General features: G+C 43.9%; 2 protein-coding genes across 3 annotated transcripts; one reads left to right on the top strand and one right to left on the bottom strand.

Moving 5' to 3' along the window:
- Nucleotides 1–6,012: 6,012 nt before the first annotated feature.
- Nucleotides 6,013–9,194, bottom strand: LOC130213297 (uncharacterized protein MG328 homolog). The gene is made up of 5 exons (XM_056444786.1): nt 8,544–9,194; nt 8,330–8,411; nt 8,110–8,279; nt 7,678–7,980; nt 6,013–7,473 (listed from the first exon to the last, which is right to left on the bottom strand). The coding sequence occupies exons 1-5, from the start codon at nt 9,192–9,194 to the stop codon at nt 6,013–6,015; spliced, it is 2,667 nt and encodes an 888-aa protein (XP_056300761.1).
- Nucleotides 9,195–14,882: 5,688 nt separating this feature from the next.
- Nucleotides 14,883–20,930, top strand: coq3 (coenzyme Q3 methyltransferase). 2 transcript variants are annotated; one of them, XM_056405858.1, is made up of 6 exons: nt 14,883–15,116; nt 15,746–15,883; nt 17,245–17,344; nt 18,619–18,903; nt 20,133–20,254; nt 20,428–20,930. In XM_056405858.1, exons 1-6 carry the CDS (start codon nt 14,947–14,949, stop codon nt 20,675–20,677), a joined length of 1,065 nt encoding a protein of 354 aa, XP_056261833.1. In that variant the 5' UTR covers nt 14,883–14,946; the 3' UTR covers nt 20,678–20,930. The 2 variants fall into 2 exon arrangements, with proteins under 2 accessions (XP_056261833.1, XP_056261834.1); XM_056405859.1 differs by having other exon boundaries at nt 14,887–15,116; nt 20,095–20,254; nt 20,428–20,674.
- Nucleotides 20,931–22,020: the final 1,090 nt, after the last annotated feature.

The raw sequence follows: 22,020 nt of genomic DNA, 5'->3' as shown, positions 1-22,020 counted from the left end.
TTACATCAGTGCAGCTTATTATTTCCTGCTAAAGTGCTGCAATGCCGATTTTAATTAATACAATTTGAAACTAGTGTAGTTCCTCATGAGAAGATAAGTATATACATATATATATTAGACTCTACACCCTAAAACCTACATTATACACCTGAAAACCTAAACCCTCCATTCTACACCCTAAAATCTAGACCCTACACCCTAAAACCTACATTATACACCCTAAAACCTCGACCCTACACCCTAAAACCTAGACCCTACGCCTAAAACCTAGACCCTACACCCTAAAACCTAGACTCTACACCCTAAAACCTACATTATACACCTGAAAACCTAAAACATCCATTCTACACCCTAAAACCTAGACCCTACACCCTAAAACCTACAATCTAGACCCTAAAACCTACATTATACACCTGAAAACCTAAACCCTCCATTCTACACCCTAAAACCTAGACTCTACACCCTAAAATCTATATGTATATATATATGTGTGTGTATGTATATATATGTATATGTGTGTATGTATATATATGTATGACGTGTATATATATGTATATATATGTGTGTATGTATATATATGTATGTATATATATGTGTGTGTGTATATATATACGTGTATATATATACAGGACTGTCTCAGAAAATTAGAATATTGTGATGAAGTTCTTTATTTTCTGTAATGCAATTAAAAAAACAAAAATGTCATGCATTCTGGATTCATTACAAATCAACTGAAATATTGCAAGCCTTTTATTCTTTTAATATTGCTGATTATGGCTTACAGCTTAAGAAAACTCAAATATCCTATCTCTAAATATTAGAATATCATGAAAAAGTATACTAGTAGGGTATTAAACAAATCACTTGAATTGTCTAATTAACTCGAAACACCTGCAAGGGTTTCCTGAGCCTTGACAAACACTCAGCTGTTATAAATCTTTTTTTTTACTTGGTCTGAGGAAATATTAAAATTTTATGAGATAGGATTTTAGAGTTTTCTTAAGCTGTAAGCCATAATCAGCAATATTAAAAGAATAAAAGGCTTGCAATATTTCAGTTGATTTGTAATGAATCCAGAATGCATGACATTTTTGTTTTTTTAATTGCATTACAGAAAATAAAGAACTTTATCACAATATTCTAATTTTCTGAGACAGTCCTGTATATATGTGTATGTATATACATATATTTATATATATGTATATTTATATATATGTGTATATATATATAAGTGTATATATATATGTGTATATATATGTGTGTGTATATATATATATATATAGATATATATATATATATATATGTATATATATATATGTATGTGTATATATATGTATGTATATATGTATGTATATATATATTTATATATGTGTATATATATGTGTGATATATATATATAAACTTGTATATATATATATAGGTTATTTTAATTTCTAGTTAACTAGGATAAAACTAAAATAAATAAGTAAAATAAATAAATATATTAAATGAAATGAATAAATAAATAAAATAATTTTAAAAAAGTAAAGTAAATAAATTAATATAATAAATTAATTAAATAAGTAAAATAAATATAATAAATTAAATAAATGAATTAAATTAAATGAATAGGCGAAAGCCCGGCCACCAGATGCTCGCCGACGAGCTCCCCTCCTGGGTCTGGCTCCGGGAGGGTGCCCCGGTTTCCCTTGTCCGGGCGAGGTAGCTGAAGCTCGTGTGCTGATATTCATCAGGGTTTTTGAACCGCTCTTAGTCTGGACTCTCACCCGAGACCTGTTTGCCTTGGGAGACCCCCGGACAACATAGCTCCCGGGATCACTGAGCCTCTCAAACTCCTCCACCACGTTAAGGTGGCGATTCACGGAGGAGATATAAATATAATAAATTAAATTAATTAAATGAATTAATTAAATAAATAGATCTTCTCGGTTTTCTGTTGATAAAAGTTGAGAGTCTCCTGGTCGTTGGTGTTCTTCAAGGCAGATCTCAGTTTCTCATTCTCAACAGTGAGCCGATTACCGACACTTCAGGGTATCGAACCCCATCCCAGTAAACCAGGAGTACCATTACCAGTGCCATTTTTCTTTTGGAGGCCCCCCCCCCCATTCCTCCTTCATGACTTTGTATCTGTATTTTTCCAAACGACTGAATGTTCTGTATACACCGTTCTGAATACCCTAACTTCTTGGAAGTGGTATTATTCTTCATTCCTGTGTTTTCAAAATCAATACAAAATCATAAAGTATATAAAACAAAATAAAACAAAACAAAACAACAACAAAAAGAAATAAAAGTTTGAATCCTCTCAGAATCCTCGGCCTTGAGGTCGAGCGGCCTTTGTTTCACCGTCTTGTTCAGAGCTGTTATGTCTCCAGCTGGTCTTTGTTGTTGACCTGTCCGTGTGGAGCTCCGTTTGGACGGAAGTCTTTTCTTTAGTCACAGACGATTATTTTCCAATCGCTCGAGATTCAAAGTGTTCTCAAACTTGATCTTGTTGTTAGCCACCATCTCGGTCGTAGCTCTGACCGAGACCTTTAGCCCCGCAAAGGGCTTTCTCCAGCGGCTCAGTTCTCCATGCGTGGGTCTTCTGAGCGTCTTCACTGGTTGTAACGTTCCTATGATGGATGATGCAGGGTTTCTACGTTGAAAGCTGCATTTCTCGGATTAAATGTTTTTCTTGATCAACGGAATGCTCCGTATTTATAAAACGAATCTTGGTGTTTTCCACCTTTTCCTGCGGATCGATCTTCAGGGTTTCATCAAACTTGATCTTGTTGTTATCCATAATCTCGGTCAGATCCCTGACCGAGCCTGTTGCCCCGCAAAGGGCTTGTTGAGTGGCTGAGTTGTCCACGTCCACGCATGGATCAATTCAGCCCACTCTTTGATGGTAACAACCTTCTGGTTGATTATGCAGGGGTTCTGCTCAAATGATTTGGGCAGCTGCATACCTCCAGTATGACTTTTCTTGATCAACGGAAGCCTCCGTATTTATCAATTCGATCTTGATGTTTCTCCCTCGATCTTCAGGGTTTTATAAAACTTGATCTCATCCATCGTCTCGGTCGTAGCTCTGACCGAGACCTTTAGCCCCGCAAAGGGCTTTCTCCAGTGGCTCAGTTCTCCGTGCGTGGGTCTTCTGAGCGTCTTCACTGGTGGTAACGTTCTCTTGATGGATGATGCAGGGTTTCTATGCGAAAGGCTGCATTTCTCCAATGACTGTTGTTTGTTGATACATGTATTCTGGAGCTAACAAGTTGATCTTGTCTGAGTGCACTTTGTTTCTCTGTGCGCTTTGGTTCTCTGTGCACTTTGGTTCTCTGTGTGTTGTGCCGAAATACTCAATAATGCTCGAAGAAACTGAAATAGTTGTCTCCTATATATTGGCATCCGTGACAACACTGATTAAAGCCCCCCCCCCCCACACCCATCCCTCCTTCATGACTTTGTATCTGTATTTTTCCAAACACCTGAATGTTCTGTATACACCGTTCTGTATACCCCAACTTCTTGGAAGTGGTATTCTTCATTCCTGTGTTTGCAAAAATCAATACAAAATCATAAAGTAAATAAAAAATTAAAAAAACAAAACAAAAAGAAATACAAGTTTGAATCCTCTCAGAATCCTCGGCCTTGAGGTCGAGCGGCCTTGAGGTCGAGCGGCCTTGGGGTCGAGCGGCCTTGAGGTCGAGCGGCCTTTGTTTCACCGTCTCGTTCAGAGCTGTTATGTCTCCAGCTGGTCTTTGTTGTTGACCTGTCCGTGTGGAGCTCCGTTTGGAGGGAAGTCTTTTCTTTAGTCACAGACGATTATTTTCCAATCGCTCGAGATTCAAAGTGTTCTCAAACTTGATCTTGTTGTTAGCCACCATCTCGGTCGTAGCTCTGACCGAGACCTTTAGCCCCGCAAAGGGCTTTCTCCAGTGGCTCAGTTCTCCATGCGTGGGTCTTCTGAGCGTCTTCACTGGTTGTAACGTTCCTATGATGGATGATACAGGGTTTCTACGCAAAAAGCTGCATTTCTCGGATTAAATGTTTTTCTTGATCAACGGAATGCTCCGTATTTATAAAACGAATCTTGGTGTTTTCCACCTTTTCCTGCGGATCGATCTTCAGGGTTTCATCAAATTTGATCTTGTTGTTATCCATAATCTCGGTCAGATCCCTGACCGAGCCTGTTGCCCCGCAAAGGGCTTGTTGAGTGGCTGAGTTGTCCACGTCCACGCATGGATCAATTCAGCCCACTCTTTGATGGTAACAACCTTCTGGTTGATTATGCAGGGGTTCTGCTCAAATGATTTGGGCAGCTGCATACCTCCAGTATGACTTTTCTTGATCAACGGAAGCCTCCGTATTTATCAATTCGATCTTGATGTTTCTCCCTCGATCTTCAGGGTTTTATAAATCTTGATCTCATCCATCGTCTCGGTCGTAGCTCTGACCGAGACCTTTAGCCCCGCAAAGGGCTTTCTCCAGTGGCTCAGTTCTCCGTGCGTGGGTCTTCTGAGCGTCGTCACTGGTGGTAACGTTCTCTTGATGGATGATGCAGGGTTTCTACGCGAAAGGCTGCATTTCTCCAATGACTGTTGTTTGTTGATACATGTCTTCTGTAGCTAACAAGTTGATCTTGTCTGAGTGCACTTTGGTTCTCTGTGCGCTTTGGTTCTCTGTGCGCTTTGGTTCTCTATGTGTGTTGTGCCGAAATACTCAATAATGCTCGAAGAAACTGAAATAGTTGTCTCCTATATATTGGCATCCGTGACAACACTGATTAAAGCCCCCCATCCCTCCTTCATGACTTTGTATCTGTATTTTTCCAAACGCCTGAATGTTCTGTATACACCGTTCTGTATACCCCAACTTCTTGGAAGTGGTATTATTCTTCATTCCTGTGTTTGCAAAAATCAATACAAAATCATAAAGTAAATTTAAAAAAAAATAAAAGAATAAAAAAAAAAAAAAAGTTTGAATCCTCTTAGCGCCTTAAGCTGCGTTTACTCCTGAGAGTTTTAGCGGCTTATCTCCATGGCTTTACCCGCGTATGACTTTAAACACCGTAAAGTCTTTTCTTTGACATCGGTACTAAATTCTCAACGATCCCATCTCACATTAACTCTGAATCCTCTCAGCGCCGTATGCTGCGTTTACTTGCCTGAGTTTACCCGCTTGAGCTTTTATGGCTTTTCGCGGTTTCACTTGACTCGCTTACACACCCACACAACCTGCCATCGGCAGGGCGACGCCTCCTGGCCTTCACGACACCGTTAGCTAGACACCTCGTACTTTTGAAGTGGAAACACGTTCTCCCACCGACACATAACAGTTGGTTTAAAGAGATCCTAAATCATATAAAACTTTTAAAGATCCGATTTGGACCACTGTTTCCAGCGCCACTTTTTCATAACGCTGATCGGCTTTCCCAACTCTGCTTCTTCATCTGCAGCTGATTCTCCATCGTCTCTGCCGCTGTCTTCCTCGTTACCGCCGAGAGAGACATCTTCTCTCACTACACTTCCATTAACTTCTTCTTCATCTCCCTCTCTTTCCTCTTTCCAAAGTGGCTCGGTAGAAGTGTGGAAGGAGATCCCTTGAAGGAGGACATCTCCTCCTTCCCCACCCTGCAGTGGTGGTCTAGGAGGCTGGAAAGGATAAAGAGTTGTTTGTGGTGAGAAAGATTGAATTTTGGTTCTGTTAAATGATCTTCTGGCTGCAGAGATAGAGCCAGAGAAGGAGAGAAGACGTTGATAGGCCAGCATTCGTCTGCCGGAGACGCCTTCAGACGCCTTATTAACCAGGTGAGCCCCTTTGTTTTTAAGGGCAACCTAGCCAAGACATGCAGCAACATAGTTCTATTGTCGCTTGTGTCTTCTCTCTTTTGTCCATTATTGTGGCCTGTGTCTCTTGTTGTCTCTTGTGTCTCTTGTTGTCTCTTACTGTCTCTTATTGTCTCTTGTGTCTCTTGTTGTCTCTTGTGTCTCTTGTTGTCTCTTGTGTCTCTTGTGGCTCCTGTTGTCTCTAGCCTTTTGTCTTTCGTTGATGTTTGTGGAATGGGTTCATCTTTTGGTACCATTTTTTCCCCCGCGGGCGGTTGGAGATCTCGGGCTGCTGGAGGATCTCTGTGGCCTGAAGAAGGGAGGTATCCTCCTGCTCCAACGGGAGCTTGTTGTTTTCCTCAGCCTCCTTCTCTCGTCTGATATCTTCAAACATGATGTTCTGTTCCTCGATGGTAGCGGTCTTCTGGTCCAGGTCCAGGCGTGCTCCCTCTAGCTCCAGTAGCTTCTGATTCATCGTCTGAGTCAGAGCTGCTATGGCCTCCAGCTGGTCGTTGTTGTTGGCCTCGGCTGTCTGGAGATCTTTTTGGAGGGAGTTCCTGCCGCTCTCCAGGTCATGGGCTGCTACCTGTGTTTCAAGGATCAACACATGGTGTTCTTCAGTCATATCAGAGATGGTCCTTTCATAGATCTGGTTTTGGACCTCGGCTCTTTTCAGCTCTGCTTGGAGGGAGTCCTTCTCCTCCTCCAACACCAGATTGGTGCTTTCTGCGGCCTCTAAGTTGAGCGGATGTTGTTTCACCATCTCACTAAGAGCTGCTATGGTCTCCAGCAGCTCTTTGTTGTTGACCTGGGCCCCGTGGAGCTCACCTTGAAGGGAAGCAACTCTCTGCTTCCACTTCCACAGGTCTTTCTTGAGCTTCTCTGTTTTCTGCTGGTAGATTTTGAGAGTCTCCTGGTCCTTGGCTGCCTCTTGATTGAGCGGATGTTGTTGTACCTTCTCATTCAGAGCAGCTATGGACTCCAGCTGCTCTTTGATCTTGAGCTGGGCCGTGTGGAGCTCACTTTGGAGGGAAGTGTTCTGCTCCTCCAACGCCAGCTGGGCTTTGATCTGGTGTTGGGCTGTGTGGAGCTCTCTTTCCAGGGAAGTCTTTTCTTGAGTCACACCAGTAACTCTCTGCTTCCACCTGCAAAGGGATTCAGCCAGTGCGTTGGCTTCATCCTGCTGCTCTTTGATCTTGAGCTGGGCCGTGTGGAGCTCACTTTGGAGGGAAGTGTTCTGCTCCTCCAACGCCAGCTGGGCTTTGAGCTGGTGTTGGGCTGTGTGGAGCTCACTTTGGAGGGAAGTGTTCTGCTCCTCCAACGCCAGCTGGGCTTTGATCTGGTGTTGGGCTGTGTGGAGCTCTCTTTCCAGGGAAGTCTTTTCTTGAGTCACAGCAGTAACTATCTGCTTCCAACTGCAAAGGGATTCAGCCAGTGAGTTGGCTTCATCCTGCTGCTCTTTGATCTTGAGCTGGGCCGTGTGGAGCTCACTTTGGAGGGAAGTCTTCTGCTTCTCCAACGCCAGCTGGTCTTTGATCTTGTGTTGGGCTGTGTGGAGCGCAGTTTGGAGGGAAGTCTTTTCTTGAGTCACAGCAGTAACTCTCTGCTTCCACCTGCAAAGGGATTCAGCCAGTGCGTTGGCTTCATCCTGCTGCTCTTTGATCTGGTGTTGGGCCGTGTGGAGCTCACTTTGGAGGGAAGTCTTCTCCTCCAACACCACCTGGGTGTTGTCCGGTGCCTTTACATCGAGAGCCATCCAGTTAACTGCCACATTGAGAGAAGTGTTGGTCTCCAGCAGGTCTTTGATCTTGAGCTGGGCTGTGTGGAGCTCAGTTTTGAGGAAGGTGTTCTTCTCCTCCAACACCACCTGGGTGTTGTCCGGTGCCTTTTGATCGAGAGGCACCCGGTTAACTGCCACATCGAGAGAAGCGTTGGTCGCCAGCAGGTCTTTGATGTTAACTTGGGCTGCGTGGAGATCTCTTCGGAGGGTGATCCTCTCATTCTCCAGGTCCTTTGTCGCATCCTGTACCTCCAGGATCCAATCAGTAGACTGCTGAGTCATATCAGCGATGATCTTGGCATATCTTCTGTGCTGGAGATTGGCTTCTTTCAACTCAGTTTTGAGGAAGGTGTTCTCCTCCTCCAACACCACCTGGGTGTTGGCCGGTGCCTTTCGACCGAGAGGCACCCGGGTCAAAGCCGAATTGAAAGAAGCAATGGTCTCCAGCTGATCTTGGATGTTATCCTTGGCTGTGTGGAGCTCAGTTTTGAGGAAGGTGTTCTTCTCCTCCAACACCACCTGGGTGTTGTCCGTTGCCTTTAGACCGAGAGGCATCCGGTTCACTGTCTCCTTGAGAGAAGCAATGGTCTCCAGGTGTTCTTTGATGTTAACCTGGGCCGCGTGGAGATCTTGGCGGAGGTTGTTCCTCTCCTTCTCCAGGTCCTGGGCCGCAGCCTGTACCTCATGAGCTGAACAGAAGAATCCTCGGTCATATATGCGATGGTCCTTGCATATTTACGGTGTTTGACCTTGGCTTCTTTCAGCTGTGTTTTGAGGGCAGTGTTCTCCTCCTCCAACACCACCTGGGTGTTGTCCGGTGCCTTTAGATCGAGAGGCATCCGGTTCACTGTCTCCTTGAGAGAAGCGTTGGTCTCCAGCAGGTCTTTGATGTTAACCTGGGCTGTGTGGAGCTCACTTTGAAGGGAAGTCTTTTCATCATTCACAGCCGTAACTCTCTGCTTCCACTTCCAAAGGTCTTTCTTCAGCTTTTCTGTTTTCTGATGATAAATGTTGAGAGTCTCCTGGTCGCTGGTGTTCTTCAGGGCTGGTGTTTTTCTCAATTTTTCATTTTCAACAGTAAGCCGTTTTATTTCTAACCGCTCGAGGTTCAGAATTTTATCAAACGTGATCTTGTTGTTCTCCATCAACTCGGTCTGAACGGGGACCGAGGCCTTTGCCCCGCAAAGGTCTTTCTCGAGTGTCTCAGATCTCCAGGCCTGGATCTTCTGAGCGTCCTCGCTGATGTTAACTTTCTGATCATGGATTATGCAGTTCTGCGCGAAGCCCTCCGGCAGCTGCATTTCTCCAATCAGGTGGTCTTCTTGATAAACCGAACCTGCCGTATTTATCAAGTTGATCCTGATGTTTTCAAACTTTTCCTCGATATTCAGGGTGTTATCCATCTTGATCCCGTTGTTATCCATCTCGGTCAGAGCCCTGACCGAGGCCTTTGCCCTGCAAAGGTCTTTCCTGAGTGGCTTTGTTCTCCAGGCCTGGATCACCTCAGCCAACTCTTCTTTGGTAACAACCGTCCCGATGTTTCCAACCTTTTCCTCCTGCCCGATCTTCAGGGTTTGATCCAACGTGGTCTTGTTCTTATCCATCAACTCGGTCAGAGCCCTGACCGAGGCCTTTGCCCCGCAAAGGTCTTTCTCGAGTGGCTCAGATCTCCAGGCCTGGATCTTCTGAGCGTCCTCGCTGATGTTAACCTTATCATCACGGATTATGCAGTTCTGCGAAAGCCTCCGGCAGCTGCATTTCTCCGGTGATCGTTGTTTGTTGATGCATGTCCTCCATAGCTATCAATCTGATCGTATTGTGCGGTTTGCTTCTCTCTTTGTGGTTTGCTTCTCTCTGTGTGCGGCTTACTTCTCTCTGGGTGCGCTGTGCTTCTCCTCTAACTCTCAAAGAAACTGAAACGGTTCTCTCCTACTTATACACTTCAGTGATGTCACAGATCAAAGGCAGCACAGGCAGAATGATGTCACTATATTATGTTGAGCATGAAAGGCAATGCTGATGGGTTCTATCTCCATGACAACAGATTCTATGCAATTTTTGTTCCTTCTTCTTCTTTAATGGCGGTTGGCAAACAACTGTTTGGTGCTTTAGCGCCACCAACTGGTATGTAATTGCATTTTTTTTATTTTATTTAAAAAATATATATATTAAATTTTTTCTTAAGTTTGACCAAATATGGCGAAACCACATAAATGAAAGTGAAAGTTTCAAAGGAGTGAAGAGGAAGTTTGTCCGTTTGACTTGCAATGAAACTGTTGCCGTGATGAACAATTATAATATATATATATATATTAGGGATGCTCCGATCTGATCGGCGCCGATCCATATCGGCCGATATTCCCCATATCGGTTTCGATCGGCGTTCTCAAAACGGCCGATCGAACTTGGCCGATCAGATGACATAGAATCTGCGAGAACTATCGGAGACGTTTCAATGGCGGCGCATAGCAACGGAGAAAATGAGCCCGGAGAGGGCCGACAGAGAGCAGAGGGGATCATATCACTGACCGAGCGGCGTCCCTTTCCCGCCGAAATGCGGTCAGCTCAGCCGACACTCGGATCTCCGTGGTCAACTCAGCCGACAAATAATTTCTGTGCCCCGATAGACTGATGTTCACAGGACATGCATTTGATCGGGAGCGCGCGAGGGTTTTGATAAAGTTAACGGAAGGATTCACGTGACACAACATTCGGTTTTCCAAAGTTAGCGGAAAGAACCACGTGAAAAAACATCCGTTTTTCAAAATAAGATGTCGACAAATCATACACTAAGAAATAAAAGTAAACAATTAACTGATTTAGTATCTTTATAGATCGTTTCTGAGATTTAAATTATGCTAAAATTAAAATGTTACTGTACCAAGGAAGAGTTTATAAAAAATAAAGGTCAGACTTTTGTATGTTAAAAAAAGCACATTTCTGATTATTTGAAGTCCTGTATATAGATTTCCACAAGAGTTCCAGGAAATGACTGATGCAGATGTGTTCCATACATATCTGAAATCCCTGACACTGGCAATCAAACAATTTTAATGTACTAAATTTAAATGTGTATTTAATGTATTTTAATTCTAAATACTTAAAATACATAACCAATGTTGTTGAGAAGAATTCATTTCATAAATAATGCTACACATAAATAGAATGCTTCAATCGACAGTGATCGGTGATCGGTATTATTGGATCGGCAGATACTGATTTCAGTGATCGGCACCAAAAAACCTGATCGGAGCATCTCTATTTTGAATGCTTTGTCATGCCGTATGATTCTTCGTGGGGAATCTGTTTTATACATCCGTATAAACTTACCTATTAGTCAATAAAAATGTAAATATATCTCAAATGTGATGCCACTGGAGGTCTCAATCCAGCATTCCTTGATATATTTGAGTGAAAAGAAGTAAAATCACACGTACACGCGTTGAGTTACCGTCCAATTGTATTTATTCCACAGAACAGACAATGGGAGGGAGGGAAGGGCGGGCGGAGGTCAGAGGTCGGCCCGATCACATACAGAACCTACTGTCTGAAACATGGCGTTGTTATTACACACAAGGTGCTTTTCATGCCACCAATGAAAGGAAAACATTATCCGACCAATTAAAAACAAATTACAAAAAAACAGCCAGCCATCTGTATTCTGGTGCTCACAAATTAATAACAGTTTAGCATTTAGGAGTTTATTGTAAATTACTTAATGGTTTAATAACACTTCATGTTTTGGAAGTTGTAAACAGTTACACATATATGACTATGAAACATGTAGAAATGCTTAAAAACAAAAAACATAAAAGTTGTAATCATATGTGAATAAATCATGACCGTTATAAAGCATTTAATAACTGTTTATGTACATTTACAGGCAGGTTTAATATGGTTTATAAATGTATTTTGAAGGCATATATGATAACTATGTATTGATTATTTTCCAATTATGGATGCTTTATACTGCAGGGAGTTTAAGTTGTATTAAATAAACAGTTTACTTATAATTTGTTACAACTACATTATAAATAATGTGTTTAATAAACAGTTATTAAGTGTTTATGATATAAATGCTGAGTAACAGGGTTCAAATTGAAATACATTAAGATTTGAGAACGTCAAATCTAAAACCGTACATATCTAAAATATATCTGAATTGCCACCATATATTTTTATACTTTATTATATTGTATGTATGTCACAGACCTAAAGTTATATAATGTTTGTCTTATTTCAGCTGTGCTGGAAAATATGACGTGTGGATTTATAAATAGATATACATCTTTGTACAACTTATTAATAAGGCACGCATTATACATTAACTACAGGTTGTGAGTCATGGCTTTATTAATGGTTGGCAAATACCTTTTTGTTGGGGTTCATCCTCATCTTCTAATATTCAGGCATGAGAATCCCTCACCTTTCGGCGAAATTCGCCGTTTTGAAACCAAAATAGGTGACTTACGTGAATCGTGTAGAACCGAAGAGTTTTTGTTTTGGGGTAGGGGGGGTGGGGGTCAATTGGCCGGTCGGCGTTTATGAGATTGGAGTGGGACACGGAGAAAATGTGGAGTGGTGCTCTTCGCAATAAAACATCTTTGATGGGACGTGTCACGTCTCGGCCAATCAGCGTCAAGATGTCTTCAGCGTTTGGTGGTTTAGGTTAGCTTGAATGTTAGTCCGCTACATCTGCTGCTGTCACGCTGCACGGTGTAGCGATACTAACAAAGTACCCGTACGTTAAGAGCGATGTGATTTAGCATATTTTTAGTATCGATACTTCATTAAAAGAGCGCGGGATCAGAGCGCACGCGCTGCTCCGTGTCAAGCTGTCTGCGCACACAAGTGGCGGAATTTTCGGCTTTAAAAATAAAAATAAAAAAAGATGCCAGAAGTGAAATGTTTAAGTTCAGTCTGTAAAGTTCTGTAACTCTACAGCTGCTCATCCTGATGAACTCTGTATCATCTGGTCAGATACAGACTAACGGCTTCATAGTGTATAATCAATGCTATGATGGCTCCATGTAGTTTCATTAATATATTGTAGGCTAATACTAATTTTACTGCCATTTGTTAAGTGTTGAAAAAGTTGGTAAAAAGTGAACCATAGGCCTACAGATATTTTATTTATTACTATTATATATAAATATACCAGTGTCTTATTTATGGTATACTGTTTTTATGGTATTGTATCATGATATTTATGGCAGGTATGGTATAGAAGATCGTGACAACCAGGTAGAGGCAGAACCGACTCGAGGAACAGACTCGTGGCTCAGCAGAGCACAAGACTTGAAGACTTGTTCACGCCAAAAAAAAAGGAAGTTGGTTCATGAATAACCATATTATACACAATATTACTATTATTATAGGGCCCGATCACTGACTTGGTGTCAGAATGGAGGACCTACAGATTATTATACAACGTCCGCGCGCCTATCCTTCTCACCTTTTTCACCCCTGACCCGTTTTCATGCCTGATATACAGGACTGTCTCAGAAAATTAGAATATTGTGATAAAGTTCTTTATTTTCTGTAATGCAATTAAAAAAACAAAAATGTCATGCATTCTGGATTCATTACAAATCAACTGAAATATTGCAAGCCTTTTATTCTTTTAATATTGCTGATTATGGCTTACAGCTTAAGAAAACTCTAAAATCCTATCTCATAAAATTAGAATATTTCCTCAGACCAAGTTAAAAAAAAGATTTATAACAGCAAAACAAAATCAAACATTTGAAAATGTCCATTAATGCACTCAGTACTTGGTTGGGAATCCTTTTGCACGGATTACTGCATCAATGCGGCGTGGCATGGAGGCAATCAGCCTGTGGCATTGCTGAGGGTTTATGGATGCCCAGGATGCTTCAATAGCGGCCTTTAGCTCATTTGCATTGTTGGGTCTGGTGTCTTTCAGCTTCTTCTTCATAATACCCCACAAATTCTCTATGGGGTTCAGGTCAGGGGAATTGGCAGGCCAATCGAGGACAGTAATGCCATGGTCAGTACACCAGTTACTGGTGGTTTTGGCACTGTGGGCAGGTGCCAAATCATGCTGGAAAATGAAATCCTCATCTCCATAGAGCTTTTCAGCAGACGGAAGCATGTAGTGCTCTAAAATCTCTTGGTACACAGCTGCATTTACTCTGGACTTGATGAAACACAGTGGACCAACACCAGCAGCTGACATGGCTCCCCAAACCATCACTGACTGTGGGAACTTCACACTGGATTTCAAGCAACTTGGATTTTGCGCCTCTCTTTTTGTGTCTTACCCTCCTGATGGAGGGTGTCAATGATGGTCCTCTGGACAGCAGTCTTCCCCATACTTGTGATTTAGTTTACTGAACCAAGCTGAGTGTTTTTCAAGGCTCAGGAAACCCTTGCAGGTGTTTCGAGTTAATTAGACGATTCAAGTGATTTGTTTAATACCCTACTAGTATACTTTTTCATGATATTCTAATATTTAGAGATAGGATATTTGAGTTTTCTTAAGCTGTAAGCCATAATCAGCAATATTAAAAGAATAAAAGGCTTGCAATATTTCAGTTGATTTGTAATGAATCCAGAATGCATGACATTTTTGTTTTTTAAATTGCATTACAGAAAATAAAGAACTTTATCACAATATTCTAATTTTCTGAGACAGTCCTGTATATATACTACTGGTCAAAAGTTTTATAACACCTCAATTTCTCCAGTTTTTATTGATTGTTTATTTTATAAATATACTTGGAAATTAAATCATAAAACAAATACACATTTGTTGATAAATAAATAAAAATAAACTACAGAATCGTTTTGTTTAACAAAATGTAATCTAAATGTTTGACACCTGCAGACATACCAGCCTAAATTTTGTATTTATCCTCTGGCAGTTTGCCGCTGACCTTTGTACCAATTCATATATGGTACACTTTTTTTGTGTGCATCATATATATATATATATATATATGAAGAAAATGATGATTAAGCGTCTGAGTATTTTGAAAAGCGCTATAGAAATGTAATGTATTATTATTATTATTATTAAGGATGTTGTGAATTGTCAAAGAATGCTCATGGATGTCCGAGTTAATCATGCAGCATATTAAATATTCTGAAAGCAGGCTTAGCGTTAATAATTGTAACATGACATAAACCTTAAATAGCAGGAATATATTACACAAGTAAATTGCTAAATGCAACATTTCCTCCAGTGTTCAAAGACTTGTTTCCCCGTTGGGAAAAGTGGCCGGTAGGAACCAAAGTGTAAGTTGTTTCTGCCCGAGCGGAAAATACGCGCGCACTGTTGTTCGACCTGTAGTAGCAAACTTCTCGGTGTCTGCGGTGCCGGTCAGCTCGAGCATGTTCGGGAACAAGTCGAGCCGCCTCGTGTCGGGGCTGCTGAGCCTCAAGACGACCGCGGCGGCGCGGAGCGCCTTCAGCCGGACTGCGGGGGGCGAACAGCGGGCACTGTGGCTGCAGGAGCGCGGCTGTCCGGACACCCGGCGGCACGTCGTCACCTGTCACTCCAGGTACGGCGGCGGCCTCACGGGCGGCGCTGCTGCCACCGGGTTGGTTCGGTGGCTTCTGTAGTTGGAGGGCGGCTCACATTTTCATCTCCTTAGAAATTGTTATGAATCACAGTTCCCCAAAGTGTGTTCAAGAAGACAAAGGTCGAATACAATCACGTGGGCTGAGCGTTGAGCTGTTTAATAACAAATGAAAACATCGTGTTCGAGGCTATATGATTTATCTTACTGTGGGTAAAAGAGGCATTTGCTTGATTATCGATCAACCAGTCAATTGATCAGCAGAGCCCAGCATAGCCTCAGATGTTTTTCTTATAACCCAGACAACAGACCAATACCTCTTTATTTATGAGTCAGTGATGTGAAAAGAATAAAACCCTCATCCTGAGAAAGCTACAACCAGCAAATACCCTACCTGCTCGATTGATTACTTGATAAATAAATGGTTAGAAATGGTCAGTTATTATTATTTTGTTATCTCCCAATTGACTAATCGAGCCGGAAGATGTCGGCATCATAAAAGAATCAGCCTCGGTACCGCCATCGGCCGCGGTTTGTTCCCTGTGTTCAGTGCCGTGGTTCAGGTATAAACACTGTCGTTTTTTATGATTTGTATGTGTTGCCGTGCCCAGGGCTCGGTCTGCCTCCCAACCCACAGTGGACCCCGACGAGCTGAGGAGGTTCCAGTCTCTGGCCGGCAAGTGGTGGGATGAAGGAGGAGAATTCGCAGCTCTTCATGCAATGAATGACCTGCGGGTGCCTTTCATACGGTGTGTGTGTGTGTGTGTTGTGTGTTGTGTGTGCATCTCGAAAGTCGTATTTTCTCAAATGCCAAGCAGTCCCGTCTTCGTGGCTGTTTGATTGGCAGAGGCATCAAGGAACTGTGGCAAAACATGACCCGGAGGAGGTGCTGGCATGGCCCCCCCCCCCCTGGTGGTGGTGATGTGTGTTTGTGGTGACAGCATGACAGACCCAGTGCCAGTGTACATCTGACTGCCTGATTTGCCCCCGATATAAGTCTGTCCCTCAGGGGGGGGGGGGGGGACCACTACTACTGTTGCTGCTGTACCTTTTTTAGACTCTGGCAATCTCACCATGAATAATGTAAACGTTTGTTTTATTTATCGGATATGAACTGTGAATATAGACCTTAATATATCATGAACTGTGAATATAGACCTGAATATATCTGAGTCACTTATCTGTTTAGTCGTCTAAAATACAGTTACAGTCATATTAAACCACAAAAGACTCTTTTGCAACAGACAGAGAGGGTTTTTGACAGAAATCAGGAGGGGGGGGGCATTTATTCATATTTTACTTTTTTATCTTTGTTGAAATTAGCCATTTTCTTTTCACTGCTTCTCCCCGGGTTGATGCCAGAACAAACAAACGCTGCATTCAAACATGTTCAGAAGTCAGTCATTTAGATTTCATCGCAACAACAATAGTCCCTAAAAATGGTTGATGATGTTTAGATGACTCCACATTCCCCCTCAGACTGCGGCTCGGTAGCGTTGGCCCCCCCGCCGGTGAGGCTGGGAGCCGGTTAGGTGGATTATCTATAATCCTTCCTCCATCGCACAAATGCTCTCGTGCCCCAGCAGATATTTAATGAGGACGATGCATCGCCAGATCTTGGCCTGCCATGCACGTGTGTGTGTGTGTGTGTGTGTGTGTGTGTGGAACGCCTGAGGCCGACAGCGTGTAAGGGAGGCGGGGAGGTGGGAGGGAGGCGGGGGGGAGGAAGTAACACAGGAGCGATGAGGGGGGGGTGAATGTGTAGCCGGGGGATATCTGCGGTCGTTAGCTGGCCGACACTGACGGCGGCTCACGGGGATATGGAGATGGTTTTTGACAGCGGATGGTGTAAGCAGAATGTGCTCCAGCCTCCACCTCCTTCTCCGTCACGTCGGCTGAACGCACGCTGCCACGCAGACACCGTCTCTCTTGCCCTTTGACCTTTTGACCTGGCGCCAATGCAAACAGGTGTAAATAATGCATTTCGTATGCATGCCTAAACTCATTCACTCATTCTTGATGTGCAAAATCTCTGCAGTCTGTTTTTTTGGGGCCTTTTGGTGACGCACCCTGAGTATTTGAAAGCTGAACTTCTCGTCCACCTGTCCAGGGACAACCTGCTGAACGTGCACGGGCCCCGTCGCCCTGGGAAACCCCTCGGAGGCCTCCGGGTCCTGGACGTGGGCTGCGGAGGAGGCCTGCTCACAGAGGTAAGTGTGTGTGTGTGTGTGTGTGTGTTTGGTTGCAGCACAAAGACAACGCCGACGCAAACGTCTTTGTGTCGGGCACAAACTGTTTGTCGAGATGAAGCCTTTCCTTCTCAGACGGCAGGTTGTGCTCTCGGCGTTCTAGAGCCAGTCCTTTCACATAAATACCGGCGGCCCAAAACACCATTTAGACGTCGGCTTCGCGCCGCCTCCCTTTTGGCTTGACCGGTCTCGGTGCGGCGGAGCCGACAGACGGTCGTTTACACTTGTTTATCTGTTTGTTAGCGGGACGGGGGCGTCCGTCTCTGCCTGTTTATTTGAGCCGAGGACCGACCGGCTGCAGTGTGTGATCTGAGGAGACAAAATCAGGTCCTGTGCGTCCGTGTCTCCGTCACGCAGGCTGTCGAGTCCAGACAAACACACACAGAGAAGAACACAACGCGTGTCTGATGGGATTGCGGTTGTTGTCGCGTCTCTGGGTGTCTTGTCACTACAACTCTTCCCATCAGAGGGGATGAGCTGTGGGAGGAGATTGATCGGCCCCTGGGCGAGTGCAGAACCCCACACGGGCCTGTGTTCCCCCTTCTGTCCAGAAGAGGGCGCTGGAGTTCACATCCACACGCGCCTGATGTGTACTTTACCTGCTCTAAAAGGCGTTTTTTACATTATAAAACACAAATTTTCTTTATTCAAGTTCATGCCATGAATTAACTTTAATAATCTTTTTAAATGCTATGTATTGTTTTCTTCCTGAAATGCAGCCACCACCAAATATTCACTTAAAAATATCACTTAATTGGACACCATTTGTTTGTCATCTACATTTATAGCCTTTTTTAGTCGTAGTCACATGATCAGATGTTCCTCTTTGATGCAAAGCATTCTGGATACCTGGACACATCTTCAGAAGAAACAACAGCTAAACCTAAAACATCTGTATGCATCCTATACATGTGGGTTTGTATTACTGGAAAGACTTTAGTGGAGGAAAATAAAGCCTCTGGAAGCACGTTGCAACATATTTTATGAATTTCTGTAATCGTATACTCAGAGGCAGCACAATCCATGTGGTAAAAAAAAAAACAATAGACATATTTTCTCCAATTGTAAGACCCTTGTTTCATCCTAGGTTACATAAAGTTACATAAAGGACAGTTAATGTGATGACTGATAATAATAATAATATGATAATAATATAATCATGACACTGCTCACTTCAACTGGGCGTCCAGCGGACTGCGTTGTGACTTCTCTCCGTCTTCTCCCTCCTCCACTAGCCCCTCGGCCGCCTGGGGGCCGACGTGTTGGGTATCGATCCGGTCGGAGACAGCATCGGTACGGCCCGGCTGCATTCGGCCCGGGACCCGGACCTGCGGGACCGGGTCTGCTACCGGGCCTGCACTCTGGAGGAGCTCTCGGCGGAGAGGGAGGGAGGAGAGGAGGAGGAGGAGGAGGAAGAGGAGGAGGGTGTGGGCCAGTACGACGCCATTGTGGCCTCCGAGGTGGTGGAGCATCTGGCCGACCTGGAAACCTTCGCCTCCTGCTGCAACCACGTGCTGAAGGTGTGTCCCGGGAGTGTGTGTCTGTGTGTGTGTGTATCTGTGTGAGTGTGTGTCTGTGTGTGTGTGTGTTTGTGTGTTCCTCCAGCTGTTGCCTCATGTCAGATATTTCTGTGTGTTCATCTGAGCGTACACGAGTGTGCAGATGGTGATTTTGTTTTGTTTGCTATGTTTACATCTGTTGCCTCTCTCTGGGTCAGCGTGAGCTTCTACGTGTACTTGACGAGCTGCAGCGAGAGCTGAACATCGACACCGAGATCACGTGACCAACCTCCGTGATCGGTGAGGGGCAGCGAACACACGAAGGCTGACCTTCACTCGGTGCTGCTGCATCTGGTCGCTTCATTTCCAGATGATTCCCGAGAGGAAGTGAAGCTCTTTGAATCTTGGACTTTTTATTTCGATGTAAAAATGATAACTTCTAACAGTGATCGTACCGGGAGGTTTTATTAATAGTTATTAATAGCACACGTGCAGCTGCCTGCAGGATGAGTCCATTAAACCAGCGGAGAGGAGCCCAACGCGATGGACTCTACACCGGTCAGCTCGCTGCCTCACTGAGCATGTTCGTTGAGGAGCATACGGATCTATTTCCATTCATTCTTTAGTGAAACACATTTGTTTCATAAATGAGTCGTTCACTTTAAACTCTAAGTTTGGACACTGGCCACGTTGTCGTTCACACAGTACTTTCTACATCATTATCCTCGCTAGTTTGCCCATTTCACATCGTATTTGAGAAATTAGTGGAATTATTTGACAACGAGTGATGATTTCTGTCTCCACATGGTAAATACAGTCTGAGCACATAACTTGTGTATTTTCTATAACTCCAGTTTATTCCTGTTTTCTCTCTCTCTCTCCTTTTCTTTCTTTCTTTTTAAAAAGTAGCTTTAGACTGTATCTTGCTTCAGGGCACCTATGCAGGGACGCATTAGCATGACTTCTTTTGTTTGGATTCATTTTACTGCACTCACTCACTTTCTATTCCCCCCCCCCCCTGACCACTGACCCACAGTCGACTGTCTAAACACTCGTATGACTCAGGGTGCAGCGGTGGCTCACTTGCAGAGATGTGATGTCAATGTACAAGATGTCTGAAGCGACATTACCAGAAACAACTGTAAAGATTTCATACTCCATTAACTCAAATTGCTCCTTATTAATTAAATTACATTTTTGTTCCCCTTGCAGCCGGGCGGCTCCCTCTTCATCACCACTATTAATAAAAGCAACCTGTCGTACGCTCTGGGTATTGTTGTCGCCGAGCAGCTGCTGCGCATCGTTCCCAGCGGGACGCACGACTGGGAGAAGTTCATCAGTCCTGTGGAACTGGAGCGCCTCCTGGAGTCCAGTGAGTAGGGGGGGGGGGGGAAGAGTGTTAACAACCAGCACGATTGAGCAACATCTGTTTTTGGAACCGCACATGTTGGTCCACGAACGACACCGACGTCTTTTTATCGACTGCAAATGTCTCGCTGAACGTCGGTACGCGAGCCACTAACCGCCGCTCTCCCCGTCCCTCAGACGGTTTCTCGGTGCAGTCGGTCCGAGGGATGCTCTACAACCCGGCATCGGGAGCCTGGAGCTGGACTCGCAGCACCGCCATCAACTACGCCGTCCACGCCGTCAAAGCGAGAGGCGCAGAGGAGAGCGACGCCGACCCAGACGACCGAGTCAGGAGATAGAGGGAGGAGGAGGAGAAGAAGGAAATGTAGATTCGGGTGCGATGCGGCGAAATGAGGCTGTCGGCCTCGAGGGAGAAGGAGCGATGTAATGCAGGGGCCGAGTCACACACCACAATGAGGTGATGTCACGCTTTTTGGTTTGCTCATCAGCCTCTGCTCGGTGACGCAATCGGTTCAAGGAATGTTCAGTGTTTGAGCTTGAGAGGCAACAATGCGTCCCCTGACTGTGTGATTCAGAGAGAGACGTGTGACCGTCAGAGTTTATTTATGTCGAGGCTGAATATTGTGATTTGCTATGTCGCCTATTAAAAATGTAAAGGTAATTAAATTTCCTAAATTCTCTGTGTCCGTCTGCTAAAACAATGAATGAACAATGCTACACACACACACACACACACACACACACACACACATACAGGGTGAGGACAGCCGCCTGCTCCGGGATTATAATGGGACTCGAGTGGCATTATGTAATGCAAATCCAGCCTGTGGCACGGAATAAGTCATCCGTGCGTGCTGTTCTTAACGCTCTGGAGTCGGAAGCGTTGAACACTATTTTCAGAAACGGTGACAATGAAAATGTTATACCATGTTTATGCCAAAAAAATAGCAGGACACTTCAGGGAATCGAACCCCATCCCAGTAAACCAGGAGTACCATTACCAGTGCTGTTTTTATTTGTGAGGCTTGTGGGTTATAGTTCCCCCCCCCTCCTTCCTAATTGTGTGTTTGTATTTATTTCCAAACGACTGAATGTAAAGTTCTGTATACCCCAACTTCTTGCCGGTGGTATTATTCGTTATTCCTGTGTTTGCAAAATAAATAAAGAAATTTTAAAATGTAATAAAATTAAAATAAATAAACTAAATAAATAAATAAAAGTTTGAATCCTCTCAGCGCCTCATGCTGCGTTTACTCGTGTGAGTTTTAGTGGCTTTTTACATCGGTACTAAATGCTCAGAGGTCCCATCTCACATCAACAGGAGAACTAGTTAACTAGTTACTAGTTGGTACCATTTTCTTCTCCGCGGGCGGTTGGAGATCTGTAGCTGCTGGAGGATCTCTGTGGCCTGAAGGAGGATCTCTGTGGCCTGAAGGAGGAGGTGTCCTGCTCCAACTGGACCTTGTTGTGTTCCTCAGCCTTTAGGTCAAGCGGCACCTGATTCGCTGTCTCATTCAGAGAAGCTATGGTCTCCAGCTGGTCTTTGTTGTTGACCTGGCCGTGTGGAGCTCCGCTCAGAGGGAAGTCTTTTCTTTAGTCACAGACGATTATTTTCCAACCGTGTTATCAAACTTGATTTTGTTGTTAGCTATCATCTCGGTCAGAGTCCTGACCGAGGCTTTTTGCCCCGCAAAGGGCTTTTCTGAGTGGCTCAGTTTTCCATGCATGGATCTTCTGAGTGTCTTCTCTGGTTGTAACGTTCTCATGATG

The sequence above is a fragment of the Pseudoliparis swirei genome, chromosome 22 (genome assembly GCF_029220125.1).
Source record: "Pseudoliparis swirei isolate HS2019 ecotype Mariana Trench chromosome 22, NWPU_hadal_v1, whole genome shotgun sequence".
In the NCBI taxonomy this organism is placed as follows: Eukaryota; Metazoa; Chordata; class Actinopteri; order Perciformes; family Liparidae; genus Pseudoliparis; species Pseudoliparis swirei.
The sequence above is the reverse complement of the archived record's forward strand: the minus strand, read 5'-3'. Positions and strand labels throughout refer to the sequence as shown.

What these genes read in the sequence shown, in the direction of transcription:
- coq3 (XM_056405858.1), top strand. Translation starts at nt 14,947, where the DNA reads ATGTTCGGGAACAAGTCGAGCCGCCTCGTGTCGGGGCTGCTGAGCCTC. An exon ending in CTGCGGGTGCCTTTCATACG is followed by an intron (nt 15,884 to 17,244) that starts GTGTGTGTGTGT and finishes CCACCTGTCCAG; the next exon opens with GGACAACCTGCTGAACGTGC. An exon ending in GCTGCAACCACGTGCTGAAG is followed by an intron (nt 18,904 to 20,132) that starts GTGTGTCCCGGG and finishes TATTAATAAAAG; the next exon opens with CAACCTGTCGTACGCTCTGG.
- LOC130213297 (XM_056444786.1), bottom strand. Translation starts at nt 9,194, where the DNA reads ATGGATAAGAACAAGACCACGTTGGATCAAACCCTGAAGATCGGGCAG. An exon ending in TTTGGAAGTGGAAGCAGAGA is followed by an intron (nt 8,412 to 8,543) that starts GTTACGGCTGTG and finishes CTCGATCTAAAG; the next exon opens with GCACCGGACAACACCCAGGT. An exon ending in AGGCAACGGACAACACCCAG is followed by an intron (nt 7,981 to 8,109) that starts GTGGTGTTGGAG and finishes CTCGGTCGAAAG; the next exon opens with GCACCGGCCAACACCCAGGT.